Raw genomic sequence first — 19,288 nt, forward strand, 5'->3', positions numbered from 1 at the left:
ACCCTTTATTTTTTTCAAGCATGGTATCCTTCTCCAAGCACTTGTTCCCTTCTGATAACATGCCCAAAATATGCAAGATGAAATTCCACTCTTCTTGCATCTAAGGAACACTCTGTTTGCACTTTCTCCAAGACAGATTATTCTTTTGATACCCCATTGTATATTCAATACTCTTCACAAACATCACAATTTAAAGGCATCGGTTATTCTCTGGTTTTCCTTTTTCATTGTCCAACTTTCATATGTTTTGAAACAAGTAAAAACACCTGGCTGGTGTTAGAAGTGCACCCTCAACTTCGAAATGGCATCCTTACTCTTTAGCACTTTAAAGAAGTTCTTCTGCTTCACTGCAATGCCTTGGGTGATTTAGAAATCATCAGATTGTTTTCTCATTATCTCAAAAATCTATTGGCTTCTAGGATGCCAGAAGTCTGAATTCTGGGCACCAGCTCTAGGGAAAGACTTTTTTCTCTTTTGGTTTACCTTATCTGTTCTTCCTATATTTTTTTAAGAGGTTGACTAAAAACACGCTCTATTCTATGCTTGCTTCATTGATATCACAAAGGCATCCTATTCTTAAATGAACTTCTAGGCATAAAGGTTCGGATTTACAGCACATATTTTGGGGTGCACAATTCGTCCGTAATAGGCATCTTCTGCCTTTTCCTGGAAAAACAGTTAATTCATTCAACCCATGTTGCCCAGAAAATTGCACTTCCTCCTTAATTTTAATTTTATACCTGATTTATTCACAATTGATTATTTTTGTTAGCCCTTATGTAGTTCTGTAAAGCTGACCAGCTAACTAACCGACCAGTTTCAGTCAATTCATTTCTAACTCATTGCAACCTTCTCTCTGTGCATGTCATATATAGAACTGATGTTTACAGTTTTAAGAACTGTTTCTTTCCTAACATGGATCACCAGGGTTTTTTTCCTGTGGCACCCCTGGGTATATGACCATTTGGCCATTAATTCATTCACGGAACTGAAATTTGAGTGCCTGTTCTGTGTCAAGCCTCATGATAAGTAATTTCACTTAAATTCTTTTGTTTGCTTTTCATAGCAATACTGTGAAGTCCATGATATTATCAACATTTCATAGATGGGAAAAAAATCTCAGAGGATAAATAGCAATCCATTTTAAAGGAAAAGAGTAAGTTGAAGAAATAGGTAGAAAAATATTTAAATATTTTAGTAACTAGAGACATTTTCTTTAGAGAAAGGAGTGTGTCAGAGTTGTATTCTCTCTCCATTATCTAGTCAGCCTCTACACTGAGCAAATTATTTGAAAAGCTGGACTCTCTGAAGAAGAATGTGGCATCAAGATTGGAGGAAGTTTCATCAATAACCAGTGTTATACAGATGACACAATCTTGATTACTGAAAGTAAAAAGGAGTTGAAGTACTTGTTGCAGAAGATTAAAAGAGTATAGCTTTCAATATGGATTGCATCTCAACATCAAGAAAACAAAAATTCTCACCACTGGAGCTATAGACAACATCATGATAGATGGAGAAAAGATTGAAATTGTCAACAACTTCATCTTACTTGAATCCACAATCAGGACCCTTTGATACCAGAAGTCAGGAAATCATGTGATATAGTGCACTGGGAAAGACTGAAGTGAAGGACCTCTCCAAATTATTGAGGAGCAATGATGTCACTTTGAGAACTAAAGTGCATCTGATTCAGGCTCTGGTCTTTCTAATCACTTGTTATGCAAATAAGAGCTGGATAAAAGATAAGAATGACAGAAGAAGAATTGAAGCCTTTGAGCTGTTAGAGAAGAGCACTGAACACCCCATGCATAGCCAAAACCCCAAATATGTCTTGAAGGAAGTACAGCGAGAGTGCTCCTTGGGGGCAAAGATGATAAAGCTTCACCTCACATACTTCAGGCATGTTGCTAGGAGAGGCAGTTCCTTGGAGAGGGACATCATGCTTGGAAAGGCAGAGGAAGAAGACCCTCAACCAGGTGAATTGACACAGTTTTTTGCAGTGACTGCTGTAGTAGTCTCTAGTGTATCTAGAAGTGTGAGAATGGCACAGGATAGGACAGGGTCAGATCTGTTGTTTATAGGGTTGCTATGGGTCATACTCAACTCAGTGGCACCTAACAAGAACAACAACTCTTCATTAAAAAACTGAAGGTGTCTTTTTCCATCTCTTCTTAAGTTAAAATATTCAGCTAGTAACAAATATTCTGTTATCATTGTAATTGGCTTTGAGAGCCTTAATATATTTTATTTAGAGAGATGTAGTATCATTATCTTCCTGTGGAATAATTAAATTATGAGCAAAAAAAATAGTAAATATACATATATGCCTGTGTTAATAATGTTGTTTGTTGTGTATCTTTGATTTGGAACCGATCCATAGCTGGCCCTCCGATGGATTTTCAGAGGCAGTTAGTCACATGGGAGGAGACTGCACACCTTCTCGCTTGGAGCAGCTGGTAGATCCGAACTGTGGGCCTTCCAGATTGCAGCACACCTTCTTGCCACTAGGCCACCAGTGTTTTATTTATTATGGTAAAATGTTGGAAGCCAAAAGAAGTTTAACAATAATAGCCTAAGTAATTTTGTTTGAACTTCTTGAATAGAAGTTTTCTATTCATTACTGATATATCTTAACATATATGGTAATGTGAAGCATTTACATAATGCAGGTAGAAAAAAAATAACTGTGGAGTAAAACTACTATCACTATCATCTGGTAAATCATATATATAAAGAAATTATAGGAAGGAATATTCAGAATAGTAATAGGATTCACACAGAAAGATTATAGATTAATTTTTCATCTTTTAAATATTCTCTATAGCTGATATAATTTTCATTAAAACTTTTTAAAACTTCATTCTAGTATTGAAGGATTTGAGCTTAGTACTTTATATCGCAATGATCTTCACTGATTTTTTTTTTATTCTGGTATTTGACAGAATTACAACTAACTAACTCTGCATAGTAATTTAATATTTACCTAGTAGTTAACTATGTACTGGACAATGTTCTCATTTTTTAGAATATATTTATTCAAGTAGTCCTCATACCAATCATATGATAGCTACTCTATCTTTTTTACAGATGAGGAAATTGAGGTACAAATGCTAAAAAAAGGTTATGGCTTTGTATAAGGTTATAACTATAAGTGGTACTAACCATATTTACACCCAGGACGATCCAGAGGTCACACTCTTAAGCACAGGACTTCATTGTCTCTGTAGGTAGGGGGTTGATGAGAACACATTTTGGTCTATGTGTCTGAAAACTTGGATTGGGGTTCTTGTTAGATGCTGTCAAGTTGAGGATGACTCATAGACACCCTATGAACAACAGACCTGAATCCTGTCCTATCTTGTGCCATTCTCACCATATCTGACACACTTGACCTCTTTGTTTTTGAGTCAACTTGAGCATAGCTCAGTTTCTTTCCTTGGGAAACAGTGTAAGTCTTCCCTAACTCACAGATTAATTGAGAAAGATTGCTTACAAACTACATAAAGTATTTTCATTAGTAAGTTAATGTTATGCTGTCTCTTGGAAAGCAACAGCATGCTATAAATACTGCATGTAAAGGACCAGTTAATGGAGTACACATTAATTCTGTTTTTTAAGCATTTATTTGCTGAGTATAACTTCTTAAGATAAATAAATGTTCTTATTTCTTTATTCAGGAGTTGTGGAGTAATAGCAGAATTTTCCGAGACATGTTAATGCTTGCCTTATCATGTGAGCTGTGTCCACTCAGTACAAGTCCATCAAAAATAATTTCACGATAATATGCCAGGCCCTGTGGGCATTCTCTCAGCATGTTGTTTTACAGGGATAAAAAAAATCCTCAGTTTGAAATCAGATCAGATGGGAGTAGGTCCAGAGCACAGGGAACAAAGGCTCTGTGTCAGTTCAGCAATTTGGGCAATGACACAGTGAAGTGCTGTTTGAAAGGAGGCTGAGTGGATTACATTTACAAGATTAAATTCTTTTCAGCAGGCCCAGCATTATAACCACTTCTTTGTCACAGTCCCTGAATTTGTGAGCATTGCCAACGGAGAAAGTTTAGTAGCAAAATCAGAGATGATATTTGACTTGTGATTCTGTGTGAAGGTTCTGAAGTGTGATAATTCAGAAACTCCATTGGATGTAGAAAGGATCGTTGAAAGCAGGGAACTTCAAGAATGTCATGGGACACACCATCACAATAGATCCTGTGAGCATAAAACAGAACTCTGGCATAGATTCCCTACGCAGTTTTCTTGGATGGGCCAAGGCCATAGAAGGACTAACCCTAATACATCTAGCTTCAAGGTTTCCTTGAAACATATCCCTCTGCTCAGAGAGTTAATGTGACAGTCAATTCAAGCATCCTCTTTCTTTGAAACTTATTTCTTCACATCTTACCTTTCTAGAATGAAGACTAATTCAACCTTGAATAAATGAAATGGTTGAACTTTTTATGGGTAGATAGATATTTCAAATTAAACTTTTTAATTCAGGAGCATTCCAATCACATTTCTTACAAGTTTATGCTGTTGAGTTCTACAGATTTGATGCTTTAAAAGTCTACAAAGACTGACTTTTTTTATTCTAATATGACTTTTTACCATTATACATTTTCTCAGATTATGCATATGTTCTACAAGCCAACCAACAAGAGCTCAATGAAAGTATGATAATAATATTTCTCTTAAGATTTATAACTGTGCCAATGTTTCTAGAGAAACTCCCTTTTTCATAGGATTGGAATTAGGCAATATCACATACAAATAGTAATCATAAGATTCCTATGAATGTTCTGTGGGACCAGTCTTGTCAGGCTTTGTTAGATTTTAGTGTGTGATCATTTAGAGGAAAGACACATTAAGAGTATGTTCTGTGATCAAACATGACTTTAATAAATAAATATAAAGCTAAAAAAAAAGAGTATGTTCCTTGATGTTCTATTGTGTTGAATGAAGACATAACTGCTAATGTTACCTTGATTGATGTTGGTCAATCTCAACAATAATATTCTAAGCCATAAAATATAAAGAAAAGATTGTGGTCTTTTTGAGTAGATGGGCTGTGGACTGAATTCCAATTCTGTTGCTCTCCTGATCTGTTTAAGTCACACTTTCCAATATTAAAATTAGGGATAAATAATGCCCCTGCAAGGTGGATAATGAATACAGAGCCTCAGATACAGTACCTCCTTATGCAAGACCGTAACAAGTTATTGTTGTTGTATGTATACCATCAAGTCAGAGCTGACTCATAGCCAACACACCAGTGGATTTTCAGAGGGAGTAGGTCCCATGGGAGAATATTGCACATCTTTCTCCTGTGGATCAGCTGGTAGATTTGAACCATGTAAATTTGGGTAGGCAGCACAAGTAGAGGCTATTAATTGTTGCAGAGATTTATCCATTCATCATATCGTTATTGATCTTGAATATGCCAGGTATTATGTAGAAAAAAGTATTTATTAACACAAAATGACTAGACTTGATATAAGGTGTTAAAAGAGCAGAGGATGGCCATGTCTGACCTTTACCACCTTCACCAAAGGGAATTGTCCCCATCAACAGCTTCAGTAATACAAAACCAATTCTCTTGACATGAAACATGTCCCCCACACTCCCGTACCTCTTTCTACCCATTTCAACACCAAGCTCACTACTTTGCTGGGACCAAAATCTGAAGTGATAGCTCATAGACTACACAGAACCATCTTGGGGAAGTTAAAATGTTATAATCCACTTAAGTAGCAAAATACAGTCAGACGGCTCCCAAAATGTGCTCATGGGCATCTCAGCCTTGAGCCTCATGGCATTAGGTTAGCATTAAAAAAAAGTCCTCATTCCTGCCAATATTAGCTCCCTCTCAGTTTTTGTCAGTGTTACAAAGTCCTAGTATTGTGAATTAGGGCTCCCTACCCCCAGTTGTGCAGCAAATTTGGGCAAAGGCTCTAGCTCTAGTTTTAATGGTGTAGCAGTCCCAAAGTCTCCATCGCATGTCAAGTATCTAGTTCAGCCATGGCTGCTGCTGCTATAGCGTAGCTCGAGCAAGAAGATATAGTCTCTTGAAGGGTATCCTATGTTCTTCTGCTTCTTTTTCACCAGGGCAGGGACGATCACTCCTCCTACTACTACTGGGTTGCTCAATTTAATGGCGAGACTAGCCAGTCCCTTTGTAGATTGGTACATACCCAATGCCTTTGTGGATAGGCTGATATACCCCATCCACATATTCCTGCCCATCTACATGGCAAAGTCAAGCTATGACTAGGAAAATCATATTGAAATATAAACTACATAGGCCAAAAAGTTATGGAAAGGAGAAACAGTCATGTTTGTGCTAGTAGTAATCTCACTGTTGGCTGTCCAATGCTTTAACGAGATAGCAAAATCAAAGACTTCATCATCCTTGAGTGGCATTATTGAAGAAGAGGACTAGAGAAAACAAAGTGATTTAATGAGAGAATGAGTAACCATTTTAATCCTAGTTTTACAGTTCACTGACATGATTAGAAGATTAATAAAACAACTTACCCTGTATTATTGTGTTGCTGATCATGCTGGATCTTTGGGAGAAAGATGGGTAGTCTCCTCCCATTGGATTTACAGCCTTGGAAACCCAATAGTCTCTGTAAGCTAAAACAGCTCAACAACAGTGAGCTTATTTAATTGTAATGTTTACATTTTTAGTGACTAGGCTCTGGTGGCCTATTGGTGAGAAGCTGCACTGCAATCCCTAATTCATTTGGTTCAAATCCACCAGTTGCTCTGTGGGAGAAGGATGGTCAGTCTCCGTGAGATTTAATGCCTCTGAAAACCCACAAGTGGGTCAGCTATGGGTCACTTCCAACTTGACAATACTCAACAATAGGTATGACTAGGAAAGAAGTTATTTCCGTTTCGTTCCACAAAATTTTAGTAGGAATTTAGCAATTCAGTATTTCAAACAAGAAAGCATTGACTTGCCAATGACAATATGGTCTCAAATTTGATGAAAATGTTGGTCCTGGCAGTTTTCTTCAGCTCTTATGATAAACATGGCTCGAATCCCCACCCCCTCCGTACTTGGCTGTGAGTGCTGTTTACTTTACACCTTCAATTATTTGCTGCCAAAATCATCTTAATCTTGCATGATTTCTGATCTTATCTCCTGGCCTACCACTAATAACTATTCTATCTGCTCCAGACCTCCCAGCCTCTCAAACAGCCATTTATATATATGGCAGATGTAGTTGAAGTGGACATATGCATTTCCTGTTTGTTAATGTGGAGTTCTCTGTAAACAGGACTCATGATTGACATGAATGGAAGGCAGAGCACCACCAATATTATAATCAGTTGAACACAGTTTCAGTGCTGAGCTTGGAAGTATATTCTGTGTCACTGATGAGAGACTACAAATCCAGGAAATGAAAACAAAGAGACTATAATTCAGGCATACTAAACATTTCCATTTTATGGGTCATAACTAAGGCTTCTTTGAGTGGCTTCGTCTGCTAGAATGTTCAGTGAGAGGAAATTGTCATTTTGCCAGTTCTCTGAAGAGACATCACAATTAACTCGTCTTTTTAATTTCAAAATGGGAGAGACAAATCACCATAGAATTCAGCTATATAACAGTACAGTAATAAAGAACAGGAGGGGAGCTCTGGTGGCTTAGTGGTAAAGAGTTAGGTTGCCAGCACAACTGGTTTGAATCTAGTTGCTCCACAGGAGAAAGACAGGCAATCTGTCCCATATGATTTTCTGCCTCTGAAAACCCACTGAAAGATAAGCTATGAATTGGTTCTGTCTTGACGATACATATCAATAACAATAGTGTAATTAATTATAATGTTTTGTTAACAACAACAACATAACAACCCTTTATTACATACTGCCTTTCCTTTCAGCTAACTTACCCATTATTAATTTTCACTCCAATCCTTCTCCCTTCCCATTCCTGTTAACCCTACAAGATTGATCGCTCTCCTTTCAGTCTCACAGGATGCAAACAGAAATATGAATATCAGTAACAATATTGTAATTATAATGCCTTGTTAACCCTTTATTATATATTGCCTTTCCTTTTATCCATTATTAATTTTTACTGCAGTCCTTCTCCCTTCCCATTCCTGTTAACCCTACAAGATTGATCTCCCCTCCACACCCTTCAGTCTCACAGGATGCAAAAAGAAATGTTCTTTACAGCGTGACTGGCCTGGTGATTGTTTTAGAAAAGTGAGACTAGAGTGGGAAATATATAAGGAGGACCATCTAAGGCTGATTTCTTTTCTAGATAAAGTCCACATTTCCTCAGATTCCAAAATCAGATATCCTTTTTTTTATTTATTGTGATTTATATATGCTCTCAGATACTCTTGTATATAAAACAAACATTACTATACCTGAACATTAAACTCTTGTATTAAATACATTTATCTGTGAACTGTGGTGTATGACACTGATGTCAGCTGAAATGAACTTTGTTCAGCAAAATGGTTTGTAAATATTGGTTTGAGTTTGGCAACAAGAATGAACAAATCAGTTTTCTTATCTCATCCTGAATTTATCTTAACAACCCAACAGTTTCCTATTTAAAAATAGAGGCATTAAATGTTTCCATCTCATGTATGTTCATGTATATTAATAATCTGAAAAGCTGTTAGCTTTTAACACCACCACTTGGAAAATAACCTACTGATGTTACGTTGCTTGAAGTCCAAGTGGTATTATTTAACTTAGCTTACTCAACTTTAATGCCCGTGAAAAGAGAAATGTTCACCAAGGAAGCATTCTTGGTGCAGGAAGAAAGGGGCTGTCAGAGCGGGAGATTGAGCAGCTTGTTCCCTGCTGTGTAAGCTAAAATGAAAAAAAGGAAGTCCTGGAACATTCTCTCTGGCAGAACATTTTAGGGCCTTGTTCTGGGAGCTATCCTTTCCCCTCTTGGTTTTGACATGGGCTGACTCCAGGTTAGCTGGAAAGTCTCGTGTCTTTATTTTTAAACTTGCTGTCATTTTTCCATGCTTGGTGGGAAGAGAAGGTGAAAAGGATCATTTGTTCTTGGGCTGAGCTTCAGTGTTTGCATGCCAAGATCTTCCTTAGGCTCCCTGGACTTTTTAAAGCAGGCAAGAATGCTAACTAGCTCTAAGCCATGCAGTAATAATTGGAAAATTAGAGTGGATCAAGGGAAAAAGAAACTGTTTGCAGGAGAATGCTATCTGTGGAAGGTTAAAGGAATCGATTGAGTCCTGTGATTCCACACAGTGGAATATGAATACATGAGGATTAAGTTGAACATTTTGGGTCATAGCCTAGGGCTGGACAGAAAGACTAGACAGCAGGCGCCCAGGGAGTGGCGAGAGCTCACAGAGGGTGCTGGAATTTTACATGCCTCCTGCTGGGTTCACAGGCTGGGCCAAGCCTGCCTCTCAGAGGTCCAGGCTGGTATTGCTGGGCAGTGACACCAAGGATAGACCTCAGCTGGACTAGGCAGAAAAGGCAGGGCTTGCATTTAGCCAGAATGAGATATTGATCAGCCATTAAAATTAATTAAATACTGACACGTGCTATGGCATGGATGAACCTTGAATGCATGCTAAAGGAAAACCAGCAAAGAATGGAGCACATTTTTTGGTCCTTTTTGTGTGATTCCATGTACATTAAATGCCAGAATAGGCACATCCTTACAGATGAAGGAAGTATCTGTTTGCTAGGCCTGGATGGGTAATTGCTAGGCTTGACTTAGGGGAAATGGCTAATAGGAGAGGAGTGAGGTTTCACTGAGATGATGAAAATGTTAAAAAAAAAATGATGGTGTTGGTGAATATACAACTTTGTGAACTTACTCAATGCCCTTTCATTATAAACCTTAAATAGGAAACTTGTGGTTTTGTTTAGGTTTAGTGTATTTTTTTTCTTTTCGCATGGCTTATATCCCATCAGAGGAATGCCTATCTGTATTTCATTAACTATGCAAAGGGATTTGGGGTTTAACAGAGTGGGTCATAACAAATTGTGGCTAACCTTGAGAAGAATGGGAATCTCAGTACACTTGATTGTGCTTTTGTGAAACCTATTCTTGGACTAGGAAACAATCATCAGAACAGAGCAAAGAAACACTGCGTGGCATCTGGGCTATATCTTGTCTCCATATCTTTTCAGTCTGTATACAGAACAGACCATTCCGGAGGCTGGACTTTATGAGGAGGAATAGGGCATCACGATCAGAGGAAGACTTACATTGGAAGATCTAACATTGGAACAACCTACGTTACGAAGATGATGCAATCTTGCTCTCAGAAATGGAGGAAGTCATTAAGCATTGGCTGCAGAAGGTCAAAGAATGCAGTCTTCAGCATGAATTGCAGCTCACCATCAAGAAGACAAAGATTCTCCCCATTAAGCCAATTGGCAGCACCATGAGAGATGGAGAGGAGATTGAGGTTGTTAGCAATTATAGCTTGCTCAGATCCACACCCAACACTCTTGGCACCAGCAGTCAGGAAATAAAAAGACAAATTGCTCTGGGGAAAGCTGTTGTCAGGGACCTGTCCAGAGTGTTGAAGAGCAACAATGTCAGCTAGGAGACTAAGGCATGCTTGTTTCAGGCCATGATCCTTGTGGTTAATTGCTATGTATCAGAGAGCTGGACAAGAGCAAAAGGTTACAGAAGAAAAATTGTTGCCTTTGGGTTGTGGTACTGGAGAAGAGTCTTGAACATACTGTGGACAGCCAGAAAAACAAATAGTTTTTATCCTGGAGAGGATGGAACCAGGCTGCTCCTTGGAGGCAAGGATTTTTAAGCTCTGTCTCACATACTTTGACCAAGTGGCCAGGAAGGACTAGTCGCTGGAGAAGGATATGCTTGGAAAGGTGAAAGAAAGTACAGGAGAGGAACTGGGATAATGGGGTAGGTGTGTTGGAGTCAGTAAGAGTGGTTCAGGATACAGCAGACACCAAAGATATAAGGTCACTATAATTTGCAGACAACTTGATGGTACATAACAACAACAAAGCTATTGAAAAAGAAAAAGCCACCAGGTGCCAGAAATGAAGAGTGAAATGTATGACCTCTTGTGACAGGGAAGGTGAGGGGTCCTGGCCCAGTGAAAGCTAAGAGCTTCAGATTTCAGTCATTTCATTTAGTGCCTTTTTTTTAAAGGTAACATTGAAAGCAGAGAATAACAGAAGAATGTCTACCTGTGCTTCATTGACTGTGCAAAGGCTTTTGACTGTGTGGATCACAACAAGCTATGGCTGACTCTGAGAAGAATGGGAATCCCAGAACATTTGATTGTGCTAATGCGAAACCTATACTTGGACCAAGAGGCAGTCATCAAAACAGAGCAAGGAGACACTACATGGTTCAAAATCAAGAAGGGGGTCCGTCAGGGATGTATTCTGTCTCCATACTTTTTCAATCTGTATGCAGAACAGATCATCCGAGACGCTGGGCTGTACGAGGAGGAATGTGGCATCAGGATTGGTGGAAGAGTCATCAACAGTCCGTGTTATGCAGATGACGCAATCCTGCTTGCTGAAACTGAGGAGGACCTGAAGTGCTTGCTCCAGAAGGTCAAGGACTGCAGCCTCCTATATGAATTGAAGCTCAATATCAAGAAAACAAAGATTCTCACCACTGGGCCAATTGGCAGCACCAGTCTACATGGTGAAGAGATTGAGATAGTTAACAGTTTTATTGGTTCCACAGTCAACACTCTTGTTCACAGCAGCCAGGAAATCAAGAGATGAATTGCATTGGGAAAGTCAGCTGTGAGGGACCTCTCAAGAGTACTGAAGTGCAACGACGTCAGGATGGAGACTAAGGTGTGTCTGATCTGGACTATAGTCTTAGCAATTGCATGCTATGCATCAGAGCGTTGGACAGTGAATAGTGTTGATAGAAAGAGAATTGATGCCTTTGAGCTGTGGTGCTGGAGAAAAGTGTTGAATATACCATCAACGGCTAGGAGAACAAACAGGTTTGTCCTGGAGAGGGTGAAGCCAGAATGTTCCTTGGAGTCAAGGATTCTGAAACTTCACCTAACATACTTTGGGCATGTTACAAGGAAGGACTGTTCCTTGGAGAGGGACATCATGTTTGGCAGAGTGGAGGGGCGGCGCAGGAGAGGAAGACCTTCAATGAGATGGATCGATTCTATGAGTGGAGTGGTGGGAATGAGTGCGCACAGGATAGAACCGCGTTTTAAGCTTTGTACATAGGGTCACTATGAGTTGCAAGCGGCTTGATGGCACATAACAACAACAATGACGACGTTGTGTTAGTAAAACATTTTAAGAATTATAGAGTCCTGAGCATATAACAAGAGCAATAACAAAGTCACAATTCTCTGAGCCATCTATCTGCACATTCAATCCTGCTTTTCAAACAACATGCTTGCTGTAGTTTTAGGCTTTGCTTCAATATTGTTATCATCATCTGATGGTGAACACCACTGCTGTTTCTTGACTTTTACATTTTATATAGGATCTGTGAACCTCCTACAGTGAAGAGGTGCTAGGCTAGCTTTCTTTCTTTTTTAAAATACTCTCCAGTCTCTGCCAAGTTATGTAGTATTTTTAATTGATATTTTAATGAAAGTTTATAGAGAACTTGGATTTTTATTCATTCATTGTTGCACATTTTCCTCCCTGTCCAACAATTCAGTAACTGGGGTAATGGAGTTAGGTGTGTCAGAGACAGTAAAGTTGGCTCAGGATAGAGCTCTGGGACATAGGGTTGCTGTGAGTCGCAAGTGATTCGAAGGCACATAACAACACAACATTCAGTATGTACATTATGTAAATATTACTCACAGCTGAAGCTTCTTGGATACTGGGATTACATTTCCTTCCTAATACAATTGTTTATTTATACTGAAATTAGTATTAATTTTTCTTCATTTTAGTTGTCTGTTATGTCAGTGTATAAGCACTAATCTCCTAAATGAAAAATTGGTGGTTTGAATTCACCAAATGGTACCTTGAAAGAAAGACCTGATGATTAATACGGAAAGGCCACAGTCATTGAAAACTCTGCAGACCACAGTTCTGAACTGATACATGTGATATCACCATGATTCAGACTTGATTTGTTGTTAACTTTTGGTTTGTGTTTGGCAGTAGTAGGGGGTTGGTAAAGAAACTAGATCCACTGTGAGTGGTTTGGGGGAAAGGGCTTGATTATAGGGAAGCTGGGGAAGTAAAGGGTGCAGAGGGGAATGTGTGATGGTTTGGAGGAAAGCCCAGTGAAGGACAGTAGTGGGGAGCTGGTACCTAAAGCCAATGGGAGGCAATATCTTCAGTGTGGTACTTTAGCTGGTACCTAAAGCTAATGGGAGGCAATGTGTCAGTGGAGCCTTGAAGTTGCTATAGGTCAGTGAGCTGGTAGTTGGGGAGAAGATCTGGACACAGGAAGATGGGATTGAATTAGCACCCAGACATGAAAAGGCAGCTCACATCAGTGCTTAGCGTCCTGTACCACAGCATAAATGCTGCTTCAGCACTTCAGTCTTCCATGCAGATATTTGTGGCAGATCCCATCCTGGAACCAGCAATACAGAATGAGTGATTCTGGGATATTTACTGCAGCATAGCTGAAATGACAGGGGACAAGCTCACCACAGTGACTGACACAGACACATCCTCAAACTGCTGGGAGTATGAGTCTCCTCTTGGGATATGAAACATCAAGAAATTGATCTGTTTTGTGTTTTGTGATGCTCTCCATTCTCCTCCTCCAACTAAAATGTCCATAAAGTCTCTTCTATGTTATTATTATATTAATTGGAGCCTGTGGGTTTCTCTCTCCTTCCTTTTCTTGCTTGCAAACACAGCCCCTTGGTGGACTGTTAACTTCTGTTGCATACTTACCTGCAGTGAAGCTGTTTCTGTGGGATTCTTGTGTGGGGTGAGCTATGAAAATGTTACTGAACAGATTTCAGTTTGCTTCTGCCAGGGGAGACTGGCAGATCAAATATGCTGATTCCCTGGAAGGGGGCTGCTAGACATTAAAAAAAAAAAAAAAGTCAGTGAGTTTAGATTCTAGACATGTCTGAGAGCCAGGGCCAGGGTTTTAGTTTTTCAGAATAAATTTTTATTTTCCTCAAGCAGGTAGGGAGCTCTGGTGGCCTAGTGGCAAGAAGCTGCACAGCAGTGCCAAAAGCACACAGTTTGAATACACCAACTGTGAAAATGCACCAGAGGGTCAGATAGCTATGGGCTGGTTTCAACTGGTACACAACAACAACAACAACAACAACAGGCAGATAAGGCTTCCTGGTCACTACCCCGAATCCTTGAATGGATTTCTTTTTTCCCCCCCTATCTACTCCCCATCACCTTCTCAAGGGAAAAATAATTAAGCACATCATACAAAGAGGAAAAGGAGAAGAGAAAAATAAGGAAGTCTAGGATTCATAGCAAACCTGGCAATAACCCAGTTAAAGTTTAAACAGTCAGAATTTTCCTTCTCGTTCTTGACACAAGGTTAGAAGGTCCTAAAGATCTAGTTGACATGGAAGAATTTCATGAGGTACTATAGGAACAAGGGCCAAGAGAACAAAGGCACAAGTTCAAGCTTCACCTAAGACACAAAAAACAAGGCCCCAGGAATCAATGGGCGATCAGCAGACATCTTTCAAACAACAGATGTAGCCCTGGATGTGCTCACCAGTCCATGCCAGAAAATTTGGAAGACAGCTGCCTGAGTAACTGACTGGAAGAAATCCATATTTGTTTCCATTCCCAAGAAAGGTGATCCAACAGACTGTGGAAATTATTGAGCAATATCATTAATATCACTTAATGCAACTTGAAATCTATCCTAATGGGACTTCACCTGGAGGCTCACACTATTGGAAACACCTCCTAGAGCAACTTTGTAGTTGGGTTTGACTCACAGAAATCTTCACTGTATATGTGAGGAGAGACTACAATACAGATCATTGTTAGAAGTATGCACAATCCAGTGGTTACATTTTTACACCTTAGATCTTGGGATATCCTAACCCTGTAGATCTTCACTTTTCTGTGGAATGAATAGAATTTCAAATCATTTATGATAGAGGCTCACTAAAGTAAAGAAGAAAGTCCTGGCATCCTAAAATGGCTCTGAAGTAAAAGTAATTGGTAGAAATAATAAGTAAGAAATAACAGAAGCATATCAGTATATAGCCTAAAGAAAAGAAAATGTAACAATCTTTAAGATCCATTGTGGCCACTGGCTATATTGCACAATACAGGCAAAACAAGCATGTGATGATATCCTGAAATCTACTTTATTGACAGAACAGTGGTGGAACAAGGATTTTTATGAAAATGAATCTTAGTATACAAGTTCTGGAGGAAATGTGGTCGTATTAAAGGACAGTGGAATGAAAGATAAAGTCAAATTCATTAAGTAAAATTTATTATAATTTTAAAATTATCATATGCAATGGGAGTAGGTGTGTGAGACTGGCTTAGGATAGGGCAGGCTTCAGAGCTGTTGTACATAGGGTTTCTATGAGTGAGTTGCAGGTGACTCCATGGCACATAACAACAAGCAAAATATTGTTGAAGATCATCCAAAAATGGCTCATATAGTACATTGACAGAGTACTACCAGAAGTTCAAGCTGAGTTTATAAAATGTCATGGCACCAGAGGGCTCTTGCTGTCATATAGATCCTGATTGAAAGAAGAGAATACCAGAAGAATGTCTGTGTTTTATCAATTATGGCAAGACATTTGACTGTGTGGATCTTAACAAAAAAAAAGGCTAACAATGAAAATAATGGAAATCCCAGAACACTTAATTTTGTTCATGTAAAACCTATACCTTGATGAAGAAGCTGTTGTCTGAACAGAGCATGGGTTTAAAATAAGAAAAAGAAATACATCAGAGTTGTATCCTTTTGTCTGTATCTGTTCAGTCTGTAAGCTGAGCAAATCATTCAAGAACCTGGACTCTATGAAGAAGACTGTGATATCTGGATTAGAGGAAGATCTATCAGCAACAACCTGTACTATATCTATAACACAACCTTGCTTGCTGGAAGTGAGGAAGACTTGAAGCACTTATTGCAGAAGATCAAAGACTACAACCTTCAACATGGATTGCATCTCAACACACACACACACACACACACACACACACACACACACACACACACACACACACCCCAAACAAAAATTTGCACCATTGGACTATTAGGCAACATCATAATAAAATGGAGAAAAGATTGAAACTGTCAATCAGTTCATCATACTTGGATCCACAATCAGCATATATAGTACCAGCAGTCAGGAGTTGTGTTGACTTTGAAAAGTCTGCAGTTAGGGGCCTCTCCAAATTACTGAGGAGCAGTTATGTCAATTTTAAGACTAACATGTGCTTGATTCAGGTCACGGTCTCTCTAATCATTTGCTATACATCTGAGAGCTTGATAATGAATAATGATGACAAGAAGAACTCATTCCTTTTAGTTGTGCTGTTGGAGAAGAGCACAGCTCCCATGGACTTCCCTGAAACCCCAAACAGATATGTCTTGAGAGGAGTGCAGCCGGAGTTCTTGAAGGCAAGGATGGTGAAATTTCATTTCACATAATTTGAGTATATTTCTAGGAGAAGCTATTCCTTGGGAAAAGATGTCATGCTTGGAATGGTCGAGAGTCAGCAAAAGAGACCTTCAATGAAATGTATTGACACTGGCTGCAGCAGTGGGCTTAAGTGTGTTGGAGATGATGAGGATACCATAGGATAGGACAGAATTCAGATTTGTTGTGCAGAGGGTCACTATGAGTCATATTCAACTGGACAGCACCTAACAACAACATTATTTAGTAAGAATACAGGGTCTAAACTTTTCATACATGTCTTAGTCTTCATTTGTCATAACAGAAGTACCACAAGTGAGTAGCTTTAATGAATGAAATTTATTTTTTTATAGTTTAACTCAGTTGCGGAAATGATTCATAGCTGACCATCTAATGGGTTTTCAGAAGCTGTAAGTTTCGTGGGAAGACATTGCTCATCTTTCTTCTGTAGAGCTGATGGATATGAGCCTGTGCTTACGGGTTGGCAGTGCAGCTCTTAAGTAGGGGAAGGCTCTCTCTGTCAGCTCTAGAGGAAACTCCTTGTCCATCTTCAGTCTCTTTGTCTAGTGCCTTGGCACTCCTCTATACACCTTAATAGTGAGGTGACATAAGTCTTCATCTTTACATGCTTGTTCATCTGCTTCGTCTGCTCATTTTATATCTCAAAAATCTTGGAGTTAGATATATTTATTAACATATAAAGAAAACCCTGTGCCCATATGGAATTAAATCCACAGGCGTAGGGATTAGGATTTATATCACAAATGTTTGGAGAGCATAGTTCAATCCATAATTTTTTATGCTAGGGAGCTTTGGTAGCCTAGTGGCAAGAAGTTGTACTGCAATCCCAGAGATATGAGGTTTGAATCCACCAGATGGTCTGCTGGAAAAGGAGGGCCAATTTCTTCCTGTACCAGTCAGATCTGATTTGATGGTACACACACACACACACACACACACACACACACACACACACACAATAATAAAAAAATTTTAAAAATATATAGAGAGGAGCGAACTGGGGGCAGGGCTGGGCGGGAGAGAAGTGTAGCAATGAATGAATGGAAATCCAAAATCTCTGTAAATATTCATTAAAATTATTAAAATTTTAAAAAGATACCTATAGTTAAATATATATATATGCTTTATGCTAGCTAATTGACATAGTAACTGGGGTAATGAAGATAGGTGTGTCAGAGTCAGTGAGGTTGGCTCAGGAAAAGGCAGGGTTCAGAGATGTTGTACATAGGGTCACTATGAGTTGCAGGTAACTCAATGACACATAACAAACAACTACAAATGAAAGTTACTTGGGATAATACTAGAGAAGTGTTAAATACATGCCTTATTGCATAAACACAGATTTTTATTAGGATCCTAGGTTTTTCTGTCTTCAACTGAAGAGAAAACCCATTACTTGAAGGGTTTAGAAGTTCCATTCACTCATTCATTGATGTCCGGTTAGAACTGATTAATAACTGACCCTCCGTGGGATTTTCAGAGACTGTAAATAGCTTAGGAGGAGATCGCCCATCTTGTGGAGCAGAGGGCAAGTTTGAACCCCTGGAGAGGCCTGGTCTTTGGGTGAGCAGTACAGTTCCTCATGGATCACACTACCAGTGCAGAGCGCCCGTTCGATGGAGCTCAGTTTCACACTCACACACTGTACTCCTATCACGTATAGTGGTAGTTGGCAGGGAGAGTGTTCATTCCCATTTAAGATTTTTTAGGATAGTTGTATTTTTACAGGGACTGTAATCTGAAGTGGTAGGTGATGCCGAGTCATGAGTGAGAAGGTGCTGGATGACTATGCTGTAAGACCTTCCCTCCCCTCCTTTGCTCTCTAACTTAAGTGCTTCTAAGAGGCCCATTTGAATACTTTTACTGCAAGACAAGGTAGTCTTTTCCGAGGCTTTATTATGGCATAGAATCTAGTTATTTTAATTAATAATGGAAGCTTAAACCTTATAAATAGAGTTTATACAACTATAGCATCCCTTATAACCAAAGAAAGTAGAAGAGTCTTATGTCAAATAGTTTAATAGAAGCAATTTTGGTAAACTTGGGCATTCATCTTGAAACAAATCTTCTGTTCAGAAAATATCAACAACCAGGAATCATCTCTCTCAGTTCCCTGCAAAGGTTGGTAAGTCTCATTTACAATGAATGAAACATAGTCCTTTTTTTTTACATTTATTTTGCAGTGTGTGAACTTAAATCTCCCTCGATGAGTGATTTCCTATGGGGACTGGAGAACTCTGGCTGGTTGAGGCACATCAAGGCCATCATGGATGCAGGAATCTTCATTGCAAAGGTATGAGATGGCAGACAGCATAATCTCAAGCAGTGCAGCAAATGGATTGACTGTAGCATAGAGGGCTACTTTCCTGCTCAGAGGCTGCACTGAGAGGGGCAGGCTTTGCAGGTCTCACTTTAGTATCACTTGAGAAAATATGAATGTGCAGGTATCAAAATGTCAGTGGTAGTAGTGTCAGTGTAGTACTCAACCGGTAAAATAACTGCAGCACATTTTCTCTTCACCTGGGCTTGGTCCTGGGTCAGGCAAAGACTTTCATGTGAAAATTACTCATTGAAAGGTGTGTGTTACCTCTTTGGTTTGGGGAGCAGTTGAGTCCTGACTCATGTTGTTGTTGTTGTTGTTATGTGCTGTCGAGTCGTTTCCGACTCATAGCGACCCTATGCACAACAGCCCTAAACCCTGCTCTATCC

General features: G+C 39.2%; 1 protein-coding gene across 1 annotated transcript in view; it reads left to right on the forward strand.

Moving 5' to 3' along the window:
* MTMR7 (myotubularin related protein 7) overlaps window positions 1-19,288 on the forward strand; it is a 219,195-nt gene that overhangs the window by 175,988 nt on the left and 23,919 nt on the right. Inside the window, exon 8 of the mRNA XM_006893550.1 lies at window positions 18,763-18,872. Within this exon, the coding sequence (XP_006893612.1) occupies window positions 18,763-18,872 (110 nt within the window). The remainder of the gene's footprint in view (window positions 1-18,762; window positions 18,873-19,288) is intronic.

This window comes from Elephantulus edwardii, unplaced genomic scaffold (assembly GCF_000299155.1).
Source record: "Elephantulus edwardii isolate Elephantulus edwardi_28Jun2011 unplaced genomic scaffold, EleEdw1.0 scaffold00128, whole genome shotgun sequence".
Taxonomy (NCBI): Eukaryota; Metazoa; Chordata; class Mammalia; order Macroscelidea; family Macroscelididae; genus Elephantulus; species Elephantulus edwardii.